Source organism: Colias croceus, chromosome 26 (genome assembly GCF_905220415.1).
Source record: "Colias croceus chromosome 26, ilColCroc2.1".
Classification (NCBI taxonomy): domain Eukaryota; kingdom Metazoa; phylum Arthropoda; class Insecta; order Lepidoptera; family Pieridae; genus Colias; species Colias croceus.
Window position 1 is genome coordinate 5364467 of NC_059562.1, and position 19895 is coordinate 5384361.

Consider the following 19895-nt stretch of genomic DNA (forward strand, 5'->3'; position numbering starts at 1 on the left):
ACGAGGCCTTACAGCCCGTCGACTCGCCAGAGCTGGAGTCTGTACCTGACAAAATCGACACGGTCGTAGAGGCGCTCGACGCGGTCTCCTCGGTCACCAGCCACATTCAATCCAAGATTGAATACGCGTCCCGGCGGGTCCCCGTTGGCCTCGGCCACCGGTTGGATCTGCCCCCGGACGTACGAAGGCTGGTGGGCGATAAGAACGCGGCGACGCGCGCCTACGACCGAGCACCGACAGACGAAAACCGTAGAATACTTCGTTCCTTACAGAGAGAGGTAAGAGAGCGAATTCACGAATTACGCAACGAGCGGTGGGACTCTTTTCTCAGCGAACTCTCTCCCTCGCACACTGCCTACTGGCGGCTTGCGAGGACTCTCAAAACTGATGGCACTGCCGCCACGCCACCGCTCATTCGTCCTAATCAACCTCCCGCTTTTGACGATTTTGAGAAGGCCGAATGCTTAGCTGACAGTTTAGAGGAACAATGTTCCCCCAGTCTCGACTTGACCGACTCGACTCACATTAACGTAGTTAATCAAGAGATCGCACGCGTTACCGCAAGCCCTCGTACCGATGCCGAGCCCTTGTCACCAACGACGGCCACCGAAGTAAAATCACTCATCAAATCTCTTGCCAGTAGAAAGTCCCCAGGCGGAGACTCTATTCCCAATAGAGCTCTGAAAAGCCTGCCGCCCGCCCTTATAGCTCTCCTAGTAGCTACTTTCAATTGTCTCCTGGCCAATTGCACCTTCCCCGCTCAGTGGAAGGAAGCAATTGTGATCGGGATCCACAAACCGGGTAAACCCCGGAACGTGGCATCTAGCTACCGTCCTATCAGTCTCCTCAGCTCTCTGGGGAAAATCTATGAGAGGATCATCTCAAAACGCCTCTGGGACGCAGTCATTGCCAAAAAGCTGCTCCCAGACGAACAATTCGGCTTTAGGCGAGCTCACTCATGTCCTCACCAAGTACACCGCATCACGGAGTACATTCTCGCGGGCCTCACCCGCCTCAAACCCCACAGAACGGGAGCGGTCTTCTTTGACGTAGCGAAGGCGTTCGACAAGGTCTGGCACAACGGTTTGATTTACAAACTGTACACTATCGGCGTGCCAGACTGTCTCGTGCTCATCATACGAGACTACTTGTCTAACCGGTCCTTCCGCTACAGATTAGACGGCACGCTCTCGTCTTCACGTCCCATCCAGGCCGGTGTCCCTCAAGGCTCCGTCTTGTCGCCCCTCCTATTCGCGCTATACACTAGCGACATCCCAAAGCACGATAAAGTGCAACTATCCCTCTTCGCGGACGACACGGCACTCTACGTGTCGTGTCCAAACCGCAAAAGAATAGCTCCACTCCTACAATCCGCGACCGATGCATTAGGCAAATGGTTTCGCAAATGGGGCATCACTGTGAACCCCGACAAGAGCGCCGCCGTGCTCTTCAGGCGCGGCGGCCCCGAGGCCATAGATAGTGTCAAACTCTATGGCCAAGTCATTCCGTGGCAAAAGCACACCAAATTCTTAGGCGTCACTCTAGACGCACAAATGTCATTTAGCGCCCACATTAAGGCAGTCCGTAAGAAAGCCAGCTATGTTCTGAGCCGGCTCTATTACATGATTAACAAACGCAGTAAAATGTCCCTTAGAAATAAGGTGACACTTTACAAAACGGTGGTCCGTCCTATCCTCACTTATGCTAGTGTAGTTTTCGCGCATTGCGCTCCCAGCTCCATACACAAGCTCCAGACGATCCAGTCGCGGTTCATGAGAACAGCGACTGGAGCGCCCTGGTTCGTGCGTAACGTGGACCTACATAGGGACTTAGAACTCCCCACCATAGCCCAATGGATGAAGCAAGCGTCTAAGCGCTACTTCGACAAGGCTAAAAACCACCCAAATCCATTGGTGACAAAGGCCATCGCATACGTCGCGAAACCCGATCCCACTCATCGTCGCAGGCGGCCAAGACACGTCTTGGACGACTCCGACGATGATATTACCAAAACTAACGCACGGCTAGACTCGGCGATTGAAGCCCAACGTCGAACAAACCGCGACACCGCACACACCACAGCAGGAAGCGTACACCGTCTTCGCCGGCGAAGACGAGGTCCCTTGTTCCGCGTTCCCGCGCCCACCCGGGTGAGCGCCCGTCCGATTAGGGCCCTTCTGGCCTCCTCCACTCAAGCGACAGCTCAAGCCGAGGTTCGTGGTCCCCGTCAAGGGGGGACGCCCTTGTGCATGTCGCTACCAGGGTGAACCTTCAGTTCACCCCCGCGTCCGCGTTAAAATGTAGAAGCCCTTCTGGCTAACATTGAGAAACACCACACAAAAAAAAAAAAAAAAAAAAAAAAATACAGACACACGGACGTCCAAGACAGAACTTTTTTAAACTGTTTTTTAACTAGTTTAAATAACAAAAATGACATCAAAAATATCATGAACGTTAAAAATAGTGTTTTTTCTTAATATGTGTGTGTATGTATTATCTTACAAGTGCAATGTATGATACATAAAGACATTTTAAGTTTGAAAAATCAGATGTTTTGCGCGAAGTGACAGTAGTACCCACCTCAACGCTTCGCTTATGAGGCGTGCAATAGAGTAAAGTAGTCTTCAATTCATTTTAATGTGTAATTTGCAGACTAGCCATCTGTGTAAAGAGAAAACGAATCAGATTTTTGTTTTGTTTGTTTTATTTACTTTTCTTGTCTGTTGTATTACTTATAACATTATTTGTATTGTATTTCTTTCCAATAAAATATTTTCATCTTAACTACTTGTCTCAAAAGCAAAAAATAAATACCTACATAAATAGTTCACGAATTTTCACGAGCCACTTTTTCGCCGAGGGTACAATTTCCCCCTAAAATTTTACCTCGCTCGGCGCACATACATATTTATCAAGTAACATCTTATACCTTAGATGATATTTATTATATAAATATTCGCGGTTTCGTATGTATGTTGTGTATGTAATCAAGACGCGGTTTTCGCGGATCGATTCACTAATTTTGAAGACACTTTTATGAGGTTTCTGAAGGAATCTATGATATTAATAAGGGGAAATATTTGTAATTTGTTTGTTTTTGCGATTTAGGTCAAAATTTTCTGTTAAGTAATTAATAATATTCTTTAATTCGGTAATTCTTTTTATATACCTAGGTATAAAAAGAATTTATATAGGTAACCGAGTAGCGAGAAATTGTAAGTACCTACTTTATCACAGGTCAAGCCGGAAGAATTAAAGGTTTCAAATTATTCTTTATTAGGTAATCAAATTATTGTATTGACAATCAAACACTGAATTTAATGAAATGTGACTCGAAAAATCTATTTTTTTTTTTTTGTTAAAAGCAACCAAGTAATATTAGATAGATATAAATTACTAGTTAGGTAGTAAATAATCAAAGTAATAATTATTTTGATTTGATCTAAGAAATACTTATTAGACACGACGATTATATAAAATAAAAATTTTATCATATATAGGTAAAGTTAAAAGTATCCACACTTCGAATCATAGAATGTAAAAATATAACAGAGGGCAGTTAACCCTTCTTCTATTTGTCCGATTCACACTTGGCCGTTTAAGAACTGATTTGGGTCTAAATCTACGAATAGCGTTTCAGTGCCTAAGTGAAATAATTTACCTACTCTGTTAGTACTCTGTAGTTAAAATTATTTACTCTGTGCTAACTCCTATTTTCTATATAGGTATCTACCTAATTAAATAAAATAGCTGCTATGTAGTGATTTACATATTTTTTGCATGTTTTATTTAGAAACAAGCACTAGGTATTCATTATAGTTATTAACGACCAAAATAACATTGTCATGAATATAATTATTATCTACTAGATAAATGTTCATAATTATTTATTATAGGTACCATTAATAAAAACAAGTATGTTACCTACCTAATTTTTATTTTCTATGAATACATTACGTGTTAACTAATAAGCTTTTAAAACCAGTAATACAATTTTTAATATCCAATTAAACCAAAATCATACCACAATTGAATAAAGCAGCCTCTAATTAATCGAGGGAGGAAATTCATTTTAAAATTCGCCTCACGTATCCAAAGCGTACAAAACGTAATATTTTCGCTCGAAATCTGCAGAAATTAAAACTAAATCGGTCGACCCGATTTCAAAAGACGCACACAACTATAAACGGCAGGTATAGCGAACCCTCGGTAAGAATTCTATTTTGCAAAAATATACGAATAGTTAGTTATAGGGGTGTGGCGTCGAAGGAATGAGAGGGGGTCGGAAGCGGGTGAAGTAACGGGGTGGTACGGGCGGGGTGTCTCCTAAAAACGGTTAAGTAGCTCCCCTACCCTCTATAACTATTTTATACGGTCCCCTTAGAAAGACAGTGAGATGAGGCCGCCGCGATACGCCTATAGCGATGACTAGGGTAGAATTTTAACGTCTAGCCGTTAAGAATTCATGGTGGATTCATTATTTAATATCTAATTAGGGGTTACCTATGTGTTTTGTTTGTTCAATTTTATGTTATTATGATTGTGGTATGAGTTATGAATGAGTAGAGATTATTTAGTTATGTTTATATTAAAACTTATTTTGTACCTTTAATAAATTATAGAGACTAGGTTTTAAAAAAATGTTCATTAAAGCATAAATATTATCTAATAGAAAGTAAAATTTTATCAAAATTGCAACTATAAAAAAAATCAGCGACCCTGGCTCATTAATTAATGCATGAGCATAGGTACCAAGGTTCTGGGTTCGACTCCCACAGAATATTAACCAAAACCAAACAACGCTTTGTTTGGCATAACATCGTACACTTATCACCTTCATTCATATAAATCAGTAAAACCAATTTGTAATGCATCGTCCCTATACACTACGCTGAAAACACGCGACTGCACTTTATTCACAGAAAACCATAACTTACACTAAAAATACTCCACACATTGCATAAAACGAGTAAAATACGAACACTAAAGTCGTATCTTGACCGTAACGATATTAAAATAAACTGGGCTTGACAATAAATCTTCAAATTCACCTGTTTAGGGTAGGGACGTGGCCGGTTCTTTGTTAAGCGCACATTGTTGAGCAACATATGACACAATAAAGATAACTGCGTGAGAATTGTGCATTTTTTATAAACCTGTTTTTTTTATCTATTGTTGCGTCTTCATGTTTTTGAAGAAAGAGATTTTGTATTGATGTCTTGATTCGTGTTTATATAATTGGAGCATTGATTGTTTTTAATTAATTGATGTTTTTGGACGTTTACTTGTTTACCTATTTTAATTATTACTCTAATCAATATTTATTTTAATGGTTTAATTAGCTTATATATTTTTGCAAGCAAAGTTGCAGTAATATTAAATTATTTTTCTGATCCTACTCAATAATTTTCTAATTTCTAAGTTTCTGTTAAACTCGCGAATAAATTAATGATCAATAGGTACCTACAGCAAAATTTTATTCTCAATGAAGAAAATGAACTAAATGCGTAACCAGTTTATTTCACACAAAATAGTTATAAAACATCTAAAGGGGAAAACGTATTTTCGTCCAAAAACTACATCACCTTCCCACGACCCCAAATATGATAACTCGTTCCTACACAATATCAAGACATCGAGCGACGTAAACTGAACTTATTGTAAACACGTTTTAAATAAACTAGACTCACTATAACTATCACCCTCACGAACAGGTCAATCGAGAATTTTCGAAGAAATTGCCTTTACTTCGAATTCCCACCAGACAACATTGATTTCGTAAAGAAACCTGTCGCAAGAATGGTGATCTAATGTTATAAATTGAAGATAAGGGAAAACCTGTTTGAATTGATAGGGATTTATTTTAGTTCGAATACAACTTCTTGTGATAATTGTAAAGTATTGTGATTGTAACAGTTGTCTGGTATAATTCTAGTCGATACATTTTTATTTCTTTTTAATAAAATTTATAATAATAGCAACCTGAAAGTATGTTAGTTTTCCATTTATAATGTGAGTGACAGTTAAAATCGTGAAAATATAAGTAAGTTTACGAAGTGTTATTTATTTACAATATCACCTTCATTTTAAAAACGAAGTAGATAAAACGCGCAATGCTAAAATATATAATAATTAAAACATGACTAAAATAAAATGAAAATGAAAATTGAACCCAAGGTGATCACCCCTGACGCGGTTGCTTGTACCCATGTAAAAAGCCAACGTCTAAGGCGCACGAAGCAGCGGGTGGTGGGTGGTGGGGGCGCCGCGGCCTGTATACACACTCGCGTGTCTGTATGCGTCCTCTCAACGCGCTTGTGTGCACGCTTTATATTTTCATTTCAATAGTTTTTACACTGCAGCCGTAGGCGTGAGTTGCACATGTGTGCGTTAATGCTGTATTGATTTAGACGGAGTTGGCAAGAAATTTATTACGTTAAGATAATCTGGTGGAGTAAATGAAATTTGTTTTGCTGTTTTTGCTTGGCTGTGAAATAAATCATAGTTCGGATAGGTTTTGCATAGTTTTGATGAATATTAGATTGTGATTTTGTGAAATATTTGATAATCTAATACCTATATTAGGAAATATTTGATAACACCTACCTATTAGGTAAAAGATTTGTTTTTGTTTTAATTTATTAAACGAGTTTTTATAAAATCTGACTTTACTATTTATACCTATTACGTATAGTAGTTGGATACCAGCAGTGAATCTTTTGTGAATATTTTAATTTCGAACATACAATAAATTTGAACAAGTAGTATAAAATACATAATTACAATACTCGAATATGGAACGATGAAAAAGGAATTTTAGGAGAACCGGATAAACCACATAACATAAAAATTTCATAACTATATAAAATTCACATATTCAATTTCACTAAAAACACAAAAATCTACACCATAAGTACATCTTTCTTCAATATAGGTACACCTAAAAATAAATGAAATTTCAAACCAAAGGTTGCGAACCCCAGCGCACACCGCTCGCTCGGCAGTTTGAAAAAGCGAGCGTCTAAGGAGGTGCGGGGGAGGGGGTCTTATATTTTAAGATGGCTTCCGCGGTAATATCGACGCGGCCCCCCGCCCGCGCCGCGCCGCGCGTAGCGAGGAAAATTGAGATGGCTTTTTTGGCTTTTTGAATTATTTTGTTGCAGTGGCAGTACAAATAGTATTAGAATACAGTAAAATGGTAGTAGAATACACAATAGAGTAATTGTAGAGTTTTCTTGATAAGTTGTGTGTTCTTTGTTAGATAAAGCTTTTGATGGCTTAGGTTAATCACTAAAAAATGTAAAGTTATGTTCGATACACAAGCACTTCTTTTAACTTTAAGGCACCGAATAAAAACATCTCTATTTAATTAAAAATATCCCTTAAAGTAGAACTAGGTACACTTTAATTAAAATTCTGTAGGTATCATGTTTGATTTCCTTCAATAAGTCATGATTTCTGAAACAAATAGTACCTACGGTTTAATTTTTTTTCTCAACTAGTTATTCTAATTTATAAATATAGATTGTTAGCTATGTTGGATATTTAGGAAGTACTTAGGTATATCCTAAGGGTATATCCATACTAATATTATAAATGCGAAAGTAACTCTGTCTGTCTGTCTGTTACTCAATCACGCCTTAACTACTGAACCAATTTGCATGAAATTTGGTATAGAGATATTTTGATACCCGAGAAAGGACATAGGATAGATTTTATCCCGGAAATCCTAAAGGAACGGGAACTATGCGGGTTTTTCTTTGACTATAGAATATTTTTATAGATAATGTTACTTTTAAACTTTTTTTAAATACCTTTTTTATATTATTAGCGCTTTCATGAATTATACTTTGTTACCTAACAATTATCTCGGTCATATATATATTGTAAATTGTAATAAATAGATCCTTAACAATAATTAATAGATCTACATATTTATTTTTTATTAAAAATGTCTGGAAATAGAGTCAATATTTTTTTAAATAAACGAGCCTTGTTTATACAATAGGTTTAATTCGATTATAAAAATTATAAATGAAATCGACAAAACTGTTCTAAGTAGAGATTTTATGTATCTCTAACGGTGCGTTTACATCAAACGAGCAAATGCTCATTTTACATCTACATAATACCCCAAATGGTTAAATTCATTTAGTGTAAACAGACGTAGAACATTCTTTCGTTGTTTTTAGAGCGTTCGGAAAGATTCTATGCAATGTTCTAATACTGAACAACACTGAATACGAGTTTTCATTTACACTAAAAGATCACGAAAGAATGTTCTTGCTCTAGCTCTAGCCAGGTCTAAATGCACCGTAATAATCACTGTGTAGGTATCTACATGAATACAATGCGTGCAATGTCTTGAGTTTCATTTGTAATAATTATATTAGGTTATAACTTATATTATAACTATGAATAACCTCATAGAAATAAAACAGCATAGGAATAGATCATATTATTATATTTAATATAAATAATTAGCTAAAAATAAAACTACTTAAAAATAAATTACATTTTCAAAATATAACTAAAACGTATTATTTAAACAATATAAAAATATTAAATTATTTTAAACAATAATATTCATAAAATAGGTTTATATCAATATAAAAACACTTAAATTATTATAAATAAAAAACCCTGCCCCAATCATTTCATGGTTTTAGAATGTGGTCGCTTTTTAAACCCTGACATTCGCCTGAACGATTCTAAACCTTTATCTATGATATCATCTATTTCATTTATCTTCAAACTAGACGCTGGCATTGGATTTCCTTCAATAACTATATTAATTAAACCAGAAGGCCGTCTATCTAACGACTTCTGATATAAGAGTACATTCAATATTCTATTCAATGAAACATAACTCAAATTATTGAACCCAATATTTAAGTAAGAGAGAGAATTATTGCCCTTACAGTACAAAATACCATCTCTAACACATGTATTGCTTGAGCTAAATGGATCTTCAAAATCACCAATGGCATTTTCAGCCATATTAATTGCTTTGTCATATAATAACATATCTACGTTTATGAGGCTTTTAGCATTCGGGTCGACTAGAGATTTCAACGAACCTTCTTTATCAAGTTTTCCCCTTTTAGTAGATGGAGTCGATGGTGGTCTAAGAGATTTTCTCTTCGAGGCCCTTTTTTCGAAATCACCAGCTTTCAAATCTTGTAGTATCTTCGCGATTACGTCGTTTTTGTGTTTAAGATAGTCCATGTGTCTTTGTCTGGATTGCATTATTTCATCTGTTAGTAACGGGAATTCACTTAAAACATCGAATAAATATGACGCACCTACATCAGAGATTCTATTACCAGCTATATTTAAATAAGTAAGATGTCTATTAGATCTAAGAGTATCGGCTAGATGTTTAGCTCCACTATCTGTTATTTTGTTTGATGATAAATTAAGGATGCGTAGTTTTTTAGACGCTGGTAAGGGATAGGCTAGTCTTGAAGCAATAGTTTGAACTATAGTATTATCGATACCACATCCAGCGAGTGATATATAGCGAAGGGGATTCTCTGACTCAAATAGTAAGTAATAATTGGCTTCACCCAGAAAAGAATAGTCGAGAATTAATTCAGTGAGATGAGAAGTATTAAGGAACTTGCTGATTTCGTAAATCGTATACTGATCAAGACCACCATTAATCGTAATATTAGTAAGATAGGTTTGAAATTGGATCATGAGCCCGATAATTTTCCAAATCTTCTGAGGAATGAGTTTATTTTTTAGGAATTTCAATTTGATTAGGTTGTCGTTAGCGTCGTATAGGGCTGTTATTTTAAGAGTTTTGCTGGTGGTTGAGAAAGATGTATCGAAGACATCGCTTTTGCCGTCCCTGTCTTCGGAGTCGACGTCCATCCGTGACGTCAGTTTTGCTTTGCTCTTCCCTTTTTTCATGCGATCATGATGGCCCACACTTACGTATTCATCTGTAAAATACAATGATCAATTGTTAAATATATTTCATAATGATACCTTTTCTCCTTCTTTTATTTAATCTCCATCTCTTTTGATCTTTTAAAGAAGTAATAAGTATGCGAAATCTACATACTGTGTACGAAAAATCGTGATATTATGATCTTTGTAAATTGGTTTAGACTAGATCTGATAATCTAGTATATCTGTTATATTTGCATGCTGTGCTAAATTCCCCGCTACAAACTCACCCAATTCGTGTTTTTAGCCTTTTTGCTTGTTAGCTTTTTCGACATTAAATTTAGGCAAGTAATAAAGTAGATATTAAAATGTAGGTACTCTGTAAATCCCGTGTGATAACCACCAGGAAGTCCAGCTGGTACTGGTTGCAGGCCCACGGCAGGAACGCGCAGAAGTCATCTGGCAACGGTTTCTTCTCCCCACAATCATCCTCACTCTGCTTCTCCATTGTAAACTTCTATAAAATATCTAAAGGTATACAAAACTAGGTAAATGCACGAAAATGTAATGGAAAGTGACAGAATCTGTCAGGATTATTTTTAAGTCATAGAAGATGGTTTGGACAGTAAAGAGTATTTTAGTTTATTCGATTTCAGGTTTTCTGGCTTATTCTGTGTTAGTTTGATAGCGTTAAAATCTAGAATTTAAAATAATTCCCTAAAAATTTAATAAAAGACTGTTTTCGAAAATCGGGAAAAATTAAGGTGTAAAACGCAAACTATTTATTTTTTTGTTTTTATAAAAATTGATTACATGTTGTGTTACATGTTATAATAAACTTTTTAAACTTCGATTATTTGATGAGTAATTTTTAGGAATATTAAACTTTATACAAAAGTGTCACGTCCATAATAAATAAAATAATTATACTTCTCTTTCTCAGCCCTTATTCATGCTATAAATGTAAAAGTGTGTGTCTTTTATCTAGCAACAGAGCGCTCCATGTCGTATTTTTAAATCTAAATAGGTAGGTACAAAACATACATACTATACGTACAAAACTGAAGATAATTTATTATATCATATTTTTTATAATAATCACATCTTGAGATTACCCGTGAATCTAATATTATTATATCCCACCAAAAACATAAATGTAAAATTTGGAGCCGAGTTCAATCGTTGACTTAATTTGCCAAAAAAAGAAATGAGATCTAAATGTGTGCCAAGTTCTGCAGACAGTCCAGAAATTTATTTACAAAGATGTATTAAGTTCTTAGGTTGACTGAAAACTCAATTGTTTTATTTTCCCTTAGAGAACAATGTTTATTCCAAAATATAACTTTTTTTAATTTGAATAATATAATTATTTTCACAAAGCAAACAACTAATGACCTATTGAACCCCATAATGATGAGGCTAGTTTTTAGAACCTCACAAAATATAAAGAGTAAGTATGTAAAACTAGCCTCATCAAATTCGGCTCCAAATTTTACATTTATGTTTTTGGTGGGATATCATTACTTTTTGTACAGAAAATTACTCTGCAAATTTGATTTACTTTATGAATATAATACTTTTTATATACGATTTTTTTTATTTTTTCTTGCGGTTTCTCTGTATGGTTCGTTTAATATTATTTTCTATATTTTCTTATATGTAATGAATGTCAGCGCACATTGCCCCGTCATTATCTGCAATTTTTTAAACTCGTTTTCTGTTTAAAAGATTACATGATTTTCTAATTATCCAGCGTGAATTTGTACACACACTATTACCAAGATGCAAAGATCGTTGTAGAAGAATCGTCGCTCTAACTCCATGACGTTACGGTATTGCCATGACGCGATCTTGAAATTTTACTCTAAACGCGCCTAAAGATGTTTCACTTATATTAATATTACGCAAATTAAATCATTTCGACCTTCGACGAAGCTTTCTTCCATTACACTGAAATTAAAACTAAACTAAACACTCATAAATAAAGAATAAATAAATGTGAATATGTAAAATTATATATTATTTTTAACTGTATGAGCAATATTTTTATTACAATTTTCTTTTATTTTACGTTTAATTACAGTTTTGAATAATAAGAAATCATGCAATCGAAGTGATCAGCCCTAGCGATACTAGCGCGAGTGAGTGTGATGCAGAGGCGCTTTGAATCTACAGATGTTTCGTCCTAAAATATGTAAACTTCAATAATCTATATCTCAGTCATTTATTGATGGATTTCCAAATTTTTTTCGGCCACTCATTAGTTTTGATCTATATTTTAACACTATTATGGTGAATATACTATTTTCTATTTTTTTAAACTTTTCCATTTTTCCATACAAACAAAATTAATGTCATTGAAAAAAAAATTAAATACAAATAAATTCAGTATTTTCTGATTTTTTCCTTTGTACACTTACTATTACCTAGTTGATTACAAAATTTCAACTTTCTAGGTCATCTGGAAGTGGGTTAGGTTTTGTATATATCTATAAGTCAGTCAGTCTTAAAAATTGCGATTTTTGGATATTAATATCTACGCAACTGTTTAATCTGTATTTATGAAACTTAAGGTTCTTATTGATCTTGAGGTCCTCTTGATATGTACCAAATTTGGTTTATTTAACTTAAATAGTTTTCGAGTTATAAGGGGGTGAAAAGTGGCTCGAAATGGTTCGTGTAAATATACACACGGCTGCTGCTCGCCAGTTCTCTTCGCTTGAACTCGGCTTGACACGCTGCCGCGTGTCTAGATAACATACAGTTTTAAATAAACATAATATTACATAAGGTAAATATGAAAACGGTTTGCAATTAGAATCGTATGTGATTATGTAAATAAGTAAGAGAAGTAGCGAGTCATCCCCCTCGCCTCCTTGTAAAGTTCGCGATATTATACGAGAGTTGAGAAACCCTTGCCGTGGTTGTGTATCATGGAAGCGGCTCTTTATTCAGAAAATAAATGTATTTATTACAGGCCTTATTACGCGAATCGTTTGAGATTGTGCTATACTCTCAACACGTCAAAGCTAAGCAATTTATTAATATTTATTTTATAAATGCATTAAATTGTATTTCGCTTAATTAACTGAAATTCTATAGTAAAGCCTTCTTTTGCAAGCACATTGTAAATAAATAAATATTTTGGACAATTTTCACACACGGCACGATCTTATCCCATACTAAGCTTTCGCTTGTGTTGTGGAAACCAGATGGCTGATAAACATACATATAGTATAATTTTAAATAAATACTTATATAGATAATTAACACCCAGACACGGAGCAAAAGAAAATATATATTTTTGTAACATTTGTGGTTAATGACACTTTAATTAGTTATATGTAGTTTAAATACGACACTTTGAATATAGATATTCTGGTAAACTTCTCTGTTGGGTTAGTTTTCAAATTCTATATGAAATTATTCTTCAACAATTAATCAACAAACAAGCTATCCATGAATTCAGTAGCAAGTCTTGTAACTGGCCCTTTATTTTGTTTTGTTTACTTATTTCAAACTAACTTATAAATAAAAATACTATCTAACACTAATTCTATTCCATTTCTCCAGTTGGATAAAAATGCATACAGTGTGCAAATTTCATTAAAATCGGTTAAGTACTTGTAGCTTCAAATCCATATTGGATTAGAATCTTCTGAAACGGCTTGTTTATCACTTAATATGGATTATATTTTTAAAATAAATTAGTTATCACATATACATCATTATTATAAAAGAAAGTCCTTTCCACATCAACTTACCCGCACGTAGCGTTAAGAAGTGGCAAGGGCGCCATCTTGAATCTCAGCCCGCGCCCGCGATCGTTATTTCACGTGCTATATAATGATATATTAAAATACGTTACTGTGAATATTTTATAGCAGGAAAATATTATATTTTAGTAAAAAAAAATTTTTTTAGCTATTTCTAAAAAAACAGTAGGTACCTACATTAACCCTATGTTTTTTTTAATTTGTAGCTAAATTTTATTTATTGGTATTAAGTGGGACAATCTTAAAATCAAAATTTAATGAACATAGGATAAATAACAAGGGAGTTATAGCTTGATCCTTGTTAGTTGTTACGTAAGCTTTACCATACAAAGATAAGTTCTAAATACACTGGTTTGTAAAAGTATTTTTCTATAAATCTACTTCACCAAGTCAAACATATTATTATAATAAATGAATAAATAAGTATAGCTTCAAGAGTTTATTTAAAAAAAAAACATAGGTATTTCGAACTCTATTTTTACTGTTTTTTCATAAGAGTTCTTTTTTTTCTTCCGGCTTAACTATTTCAAAGCCATACGACGATTCGAGATTTAAAACAAAGTATTTATTACTAAGTAAGTATACATAATAACATCTATATTTACACCATTCAAACATCCATGAATGGTTCGCAAAACGTCCAAATTTCTTCCCCACAGTCGTTTCCTATTTAAATGTCAAATCTTGCCAACTTAGAACCGTGTTCAGAATACTGCGGTGTTCAAGCAACTTTAATTTAACTTGCTCCTTGCTTAGCGTTGGACTAGCTTGAGCCGTGGATTCGCTTGTTATTTGGGGTATTTTTATGTTATTAATAAAGATATTTAGTTTATTAAAACGACGACGTATTAAACACAAATAGGTAAGTTAATAAGAAGGTAAATAATTTATTTTTTGATTTACGTTTTATCTAAGCTGTTTTTGTAATTTTATGTATAACCTACCTACCTATCTACTATTGTCTGAATCATTCTAGAGTACCTATTATAGTTGTGAAAAAGCTCTGTTGTTTACGTACCTCAGCTCAGCCCCCGGAATCACAGACACAATAGAAAATCTATTGTGTCTATTCCCGATCGGGCCGCTCGGTAAATTGTTGGAAGGTTTAATAAATAATTTTTTCTTACATCCAAAATAATATAAATTTTAACATAGGTAGGTATCTACAAATAATTTTCACTCTTCACCCATACATAAAATTAAACTTCAACACTAACCTAAAATATACCAAACATTATAACGATCGTCATAAATCCCTTACAATAGCAATATATCCAAAGACGGCATTAAAACTAACCAATTTAATTAACTGTTAGAAATTTTGAGTGTCTTCAATGTCTCAGGTGGCCCCCCCACCCCATGGGGGGTCTACTTTCGCGTCTCGAATAAATACATAGGCAGTATTGATTTAGTAGTGTGAGTAATGCTGGAAGGAATATATTTTAAATTATTAAGTTTGTATATGAATACCTAAAGACATTAAAATTAGTAGATGTTTGTGAAAAAAGGGGTATTGATGATATTTTGTAGATTATTAAAAATGTTTTTTATAGATGTTAGTGATAGTTTTACTTCATTGTAAGAAGGCTTTTCACTCGCTTGTTTTTAGGTACATAAAGAATTATGTTTGTCACTCGTCACATCGAAATATTTTATAGACATAAAAAAAGCTTTAAAAATTGAGGTATAATTCCTACTTCTCTACTCATAATTATTATGAGCAACCTTTTGAGCAACCAACGCGAGCTTTCTTACGTAAAAACTTAGTTTAATTTTATGAAATCACACTATGATATCTGTGCCTCCAGTGAATAAGGGAGTAAGACGAGTTTGGTTTTTATTGCACCATTGGATTCAGCTCGTCAAAATACACAACATATCAAAAGGACATATCTCTAGCTGCATCCTAACCCATTTTTTCGAATGACCCAAACGGTATAAGTAGGGTGTGATTAACGGTATAAGTTACCTTATCCATCATTTTAGGCAATCGCAAAGGAACTATTCGTCTCGAGTCAAAATAACCCACGAACACAAGGACGTATGTGTAGTTATACTTTTTGAATAAAGACATAACTCATTTTGTTCCATCCGTGCTAACACTATTTTAGTATATAAACGCATTTGTGTCATTTTTCTAACATGAGCATAAAGGAACAACTCTTAGTGTCATTGGTTCAAGTGACGAAATGAGACAGTTTCGCATTAATGCCGTGTTGCTATTGGTCTATTTGAATACTGCACGGAAACAACAGACACTATTTCTTTTTGCTTTATAATATTTTTCAATCGTTTTTTCAATAAATATGCAACAATAAATCTTTATATTAAAAAAAAAGGTATTTATCAGTCAACTTGGGATACTAATAATATTTCTATGGAAATTAACTATTTTTTGCAATAGATAAGAATACATTAAGTGCATTTAATGATATTATACTCTTTGTTTATATAAATACAGAACGATAATTGAATTTTCTAAAAAAGCCAACAAAAATGTTAAACTTATATTTTCTTCTTAGTTATAATTGGGTAAGTTTTATAAAAAATAACTACTTAGTTTTTTTTAATTTAATCTAACCAATAATACTATAATTATAGACGCATAGAAAAAAAAATTATAACCAGTCTTGACAATTATGAATATTGTGTTCTCTCTCATATAGCGTTTTAGCCACTGTAATTTGCCTTTTTTATAGGAAAAAATCCGCAATATCGATACTATTTTGGTCCTGCATAATCGTTAACATATTATGGATACTCTGGTACCACATATTTTGAAAAAATTAGGATATTGTCACGTAGTCTCTTCAAGTCGTATTTGCATCCAAGGCACCTTCAAATCTGTGCTTAATTTTTTCATAAAATCTCTGCGGCTCATTGTTTTTTCTTTATTTATCTATATTATTTTGATATTATAAGATATAGAAATTGTTAAAATTTCATATCATGCCGTAAAATATCGCCACAGACCACCTATAACTTTCCCTGTAAGGTAACTGAACATACAGGAATATGGTTTTCGAGCTTCTCTTATCTCTTTATAGTGCTTGTATCCTCAATGTATAACCACCATGACATATTCGTTTATAACCACCAGACAACATCTCAGCCACCCAATCCTCTTTCTTGGAGTCCAAATCCAGCGGAGGACAACAGTCATTTACTAAAATTGAAGGTTTTTCGTCCTAGTGTTAAAGTTTTCTGGATCCTATTTTATACTCAATATAATATAGTATATAATACTATATCATGTAAAACGTGACTTGGAAAAAAAATATTCAAATAAATCACAAAATACTTATTTTTTTTTTAAACAATCGTAAAAGTTCAATTATACGTCAAAATGACGTACAACATCCTCTTTACTACAAAATGGCGGAATTTACCGGGAAGAGCCAACTATGTACCTACTGCTAGGTCTCGACGGCTAATGAGTTGTTTCTGGATTTCGAAGTGATTCGATGGTAAATATAGAAAAGACAAAGATATTTCGCCGCGGTGTACATCAAATTTACGTAGATTGGACTTCTAAGGTTAAATGCATAAACACCTAAAAGTTGTTTTGTTTTTATTATATCTAATAACGATAAAAAATCCGTTGATTTCATTCGTTTTTCAAGCTACATGCATGGTTGTTCCACTAAAAGGCCTCAATTGAGTCATAAAGTACACAAATTTCAAGCATGATAAGTCGCATTATTTCTATAAAACCAAAACTGGCAATAATATAAGTCGTGTTATGTGACTATGAACATAGTGCATTAGGGCATAAGTCGTTATATTGCAAAGAGCAAAAAAAAAATTATGTGAATACATTGAGTTATTCCATGAAGTACTCGTTCATAAGGCCACAACTACAAAAAAACACGAAAAAAGTATATTTATGGGGTTGTTACAATATCTGTTTATATGTAAAACTAAAGTCTAACATCATATCTTACCCATACAAGCTTAAAAATTTGAAGTTACAAAGATTTAGTGTTGATATATAGTTTTTTGTCTCTCCTGAAAAGTGCTGTTTTTGAGTTATTCCCTTATTCACTGGAGGCACAGATATATAATAGTGTACTGATGTTTATTTTTATGTACATAAACGAAACATTATCACTTCTTAATATAGTATGTCAGCCTACAGCTATAGCTACTCATTTTAATGGGATCCCCTTAATCCGTGGGGGGAGTTATTAAGTAGGGAGGGGGGGAGCTTCTCTCGAGAAATTACTTTCCGAAACTGTTGTGTTGTCGCTTTTGGTAAATCTTGATATTTACGAAAAGTGTTTTAGTATATATAAATTGTAAGAATTTGAATATGTAATGCTTATTTCATATTTGTATCTAATTTATTGTACCTAGGTAGGTACCTATCATTTGAGAAATTTTTTTATTGCAATTTATAAGCCACTTGGTAGTTGGTATAGAAAATAATTTAAGACGAATCTTTAGCGTGTTTTTTTTTTATTGTACGTATCTTATTTTTCCCTTGCCTTTTGCTCATGCTGTTAAAAACAACATGCAAAGGGCTCAGTTTTTTTTTAATAGTAAAGTAGGTAGGTAGGTACACTAGGTAGAAAATAAGTTAATAATGCGAATTTCACTTTAGAGTTTAGAAATCATATTTTTATTGAATCCACCTACTTAGTAAATCTTATATGAACTTAACAACTTACAAGATAATAATATAACAAGACAGTACAACTCGTCTTACAAGCGTAGCCAATGAAAAAGCCATTAAACAATGGTAGTATGTTCAAAGCACTGGAATTTTCATTAAGGCAATAATATTAGCCGGGATGGAGCGCCAGTGGTTCCCAAAGTTTATTTATTTACCCCAAATAACTTTTAGAGCATATAAAAATCATCATTTTGTAATACATATTGACAATCTGTGTGTAATTGTATTATTGTACTAGCGGTCCGCCCCGGCTTCGCCCGTGGTACATATTTACGTTTTCTCTACATAAAAACCATCCTCGTACTTCAAGGAATATAATTAAAAAAAATTATCGAAATCGGTTCAGCCGTTCACACGTGATGCCGTGACAACGTGAAACGGGTTTCATTTTTATATATTACTAGCGGTCCGCCCCGGCTTCGCCCGTGGTACATATTAACGTTTTCTCTACATAAGAACCATCCTCGTACTTCAAGGAATATAATAAAAAAAGAATTATCGAAATCGGTTCAGCCGTTCTCGAGTTATGGAATTACAACGAAAAGTGGCATTGATTTTTATATATTAGATTTAGATTTAGATAGAAGATTAGTAGTATACATATTATACTGACAGTAGGTATTATATACCCATGGACAATAAAAGTGGTAGAAAGTATTCTATAAAAGGTTCATAAACCTAATAGAAAAAACAGAGCGAAGATGAATACAAAAAATCGTATTTTTACCTAAAATCCATACCTACTGATATTGATATTATTAAGCTGAAGTGTTAGTTTGCTTGAACGTACATAATAATCTCAGGAACCACGGGTCGGGTATTTGAAATTTTATTTCATTTTAAGATAGCCTTATTTATCGAGCAAGGCTATCATTACGCTAAGATCAATAAGTATACGGGCAAACCCGCGAATCACATCTATTTATGAATTAAATTGAGCAAAGTTTGAGTATCTCAGACCCAAGGAGTGAGATGAAATGTGTTAAGACACGAATGCTCGCTGAGAGTTACTTTCAGTTCATAAAATGTATATATAGCGCTGTTAGCTACGGAATTACATGCGTGTTATATATATATTATAAGTTTCTATGTGTGATACGTTTATGTTTCTATATTTATATCTATTGTATTTTTCCTTTTACTTACGTAGTAACAATTTAGTAGTCTGTTCTTTTACTACCATATTACCACATATTACTTACGCAATATTTTAATATATTACTAGCTTTTCGCTCGCGGCTTCGCCCGCGTTTTCAAAGAAAAACCCGCATAGTTCCCGTTCCCGTGGGATTTCCGGGATGAAACCTATCCTATGTGTTAATCCAAGTTACCCTCTATATGTGTGCTAAATTTCATTCAAATCCATTCAGTAGTTTTTACGTGAAAGAGTAACAAACATTCATACATCCATACAAACTTTCGCATTTATAATATTAGTAGGATATTTTTTTACAGTTGTATCAGATCGTTCACTTTCGAAGAGTTCACTCTTAAAAACAGTTCAGTTATGCAGAAATCTATTTATTTTAAATATTTTAATAGAAAGA

The 19895-nt window shown here is 33.9% G+C and overlaps 1 protein-coding gene across 1 annotated transcript; it reads right to left on the reverse strand.

Annotated features, from left to right (window-relative positions):
• Positions 1-8634: 8634 nt before the first annotated feature.
• LOC123703535 lies at positions 8635-10449 on the reverse strand. Its single transcript, XM_045651586.1, has 2 exons — positions 10276-10449; positions 8635-9950 (listed from the first exon to the last, which is right to left on the reverse strand). Exons 1-2 carry the CDS (start codon positions 10403-10405, stop codon positions 8653-8655), a joined length of 1428 nt encoding a protein of 475 aa, XP_045507542.1. The 5' UTR covers positions 10406-10449; the 3' UTR covers positions 8635-8652.
• Between the last annotated feature and the right edge of the window lie 9446 nt (positions 10450-19895).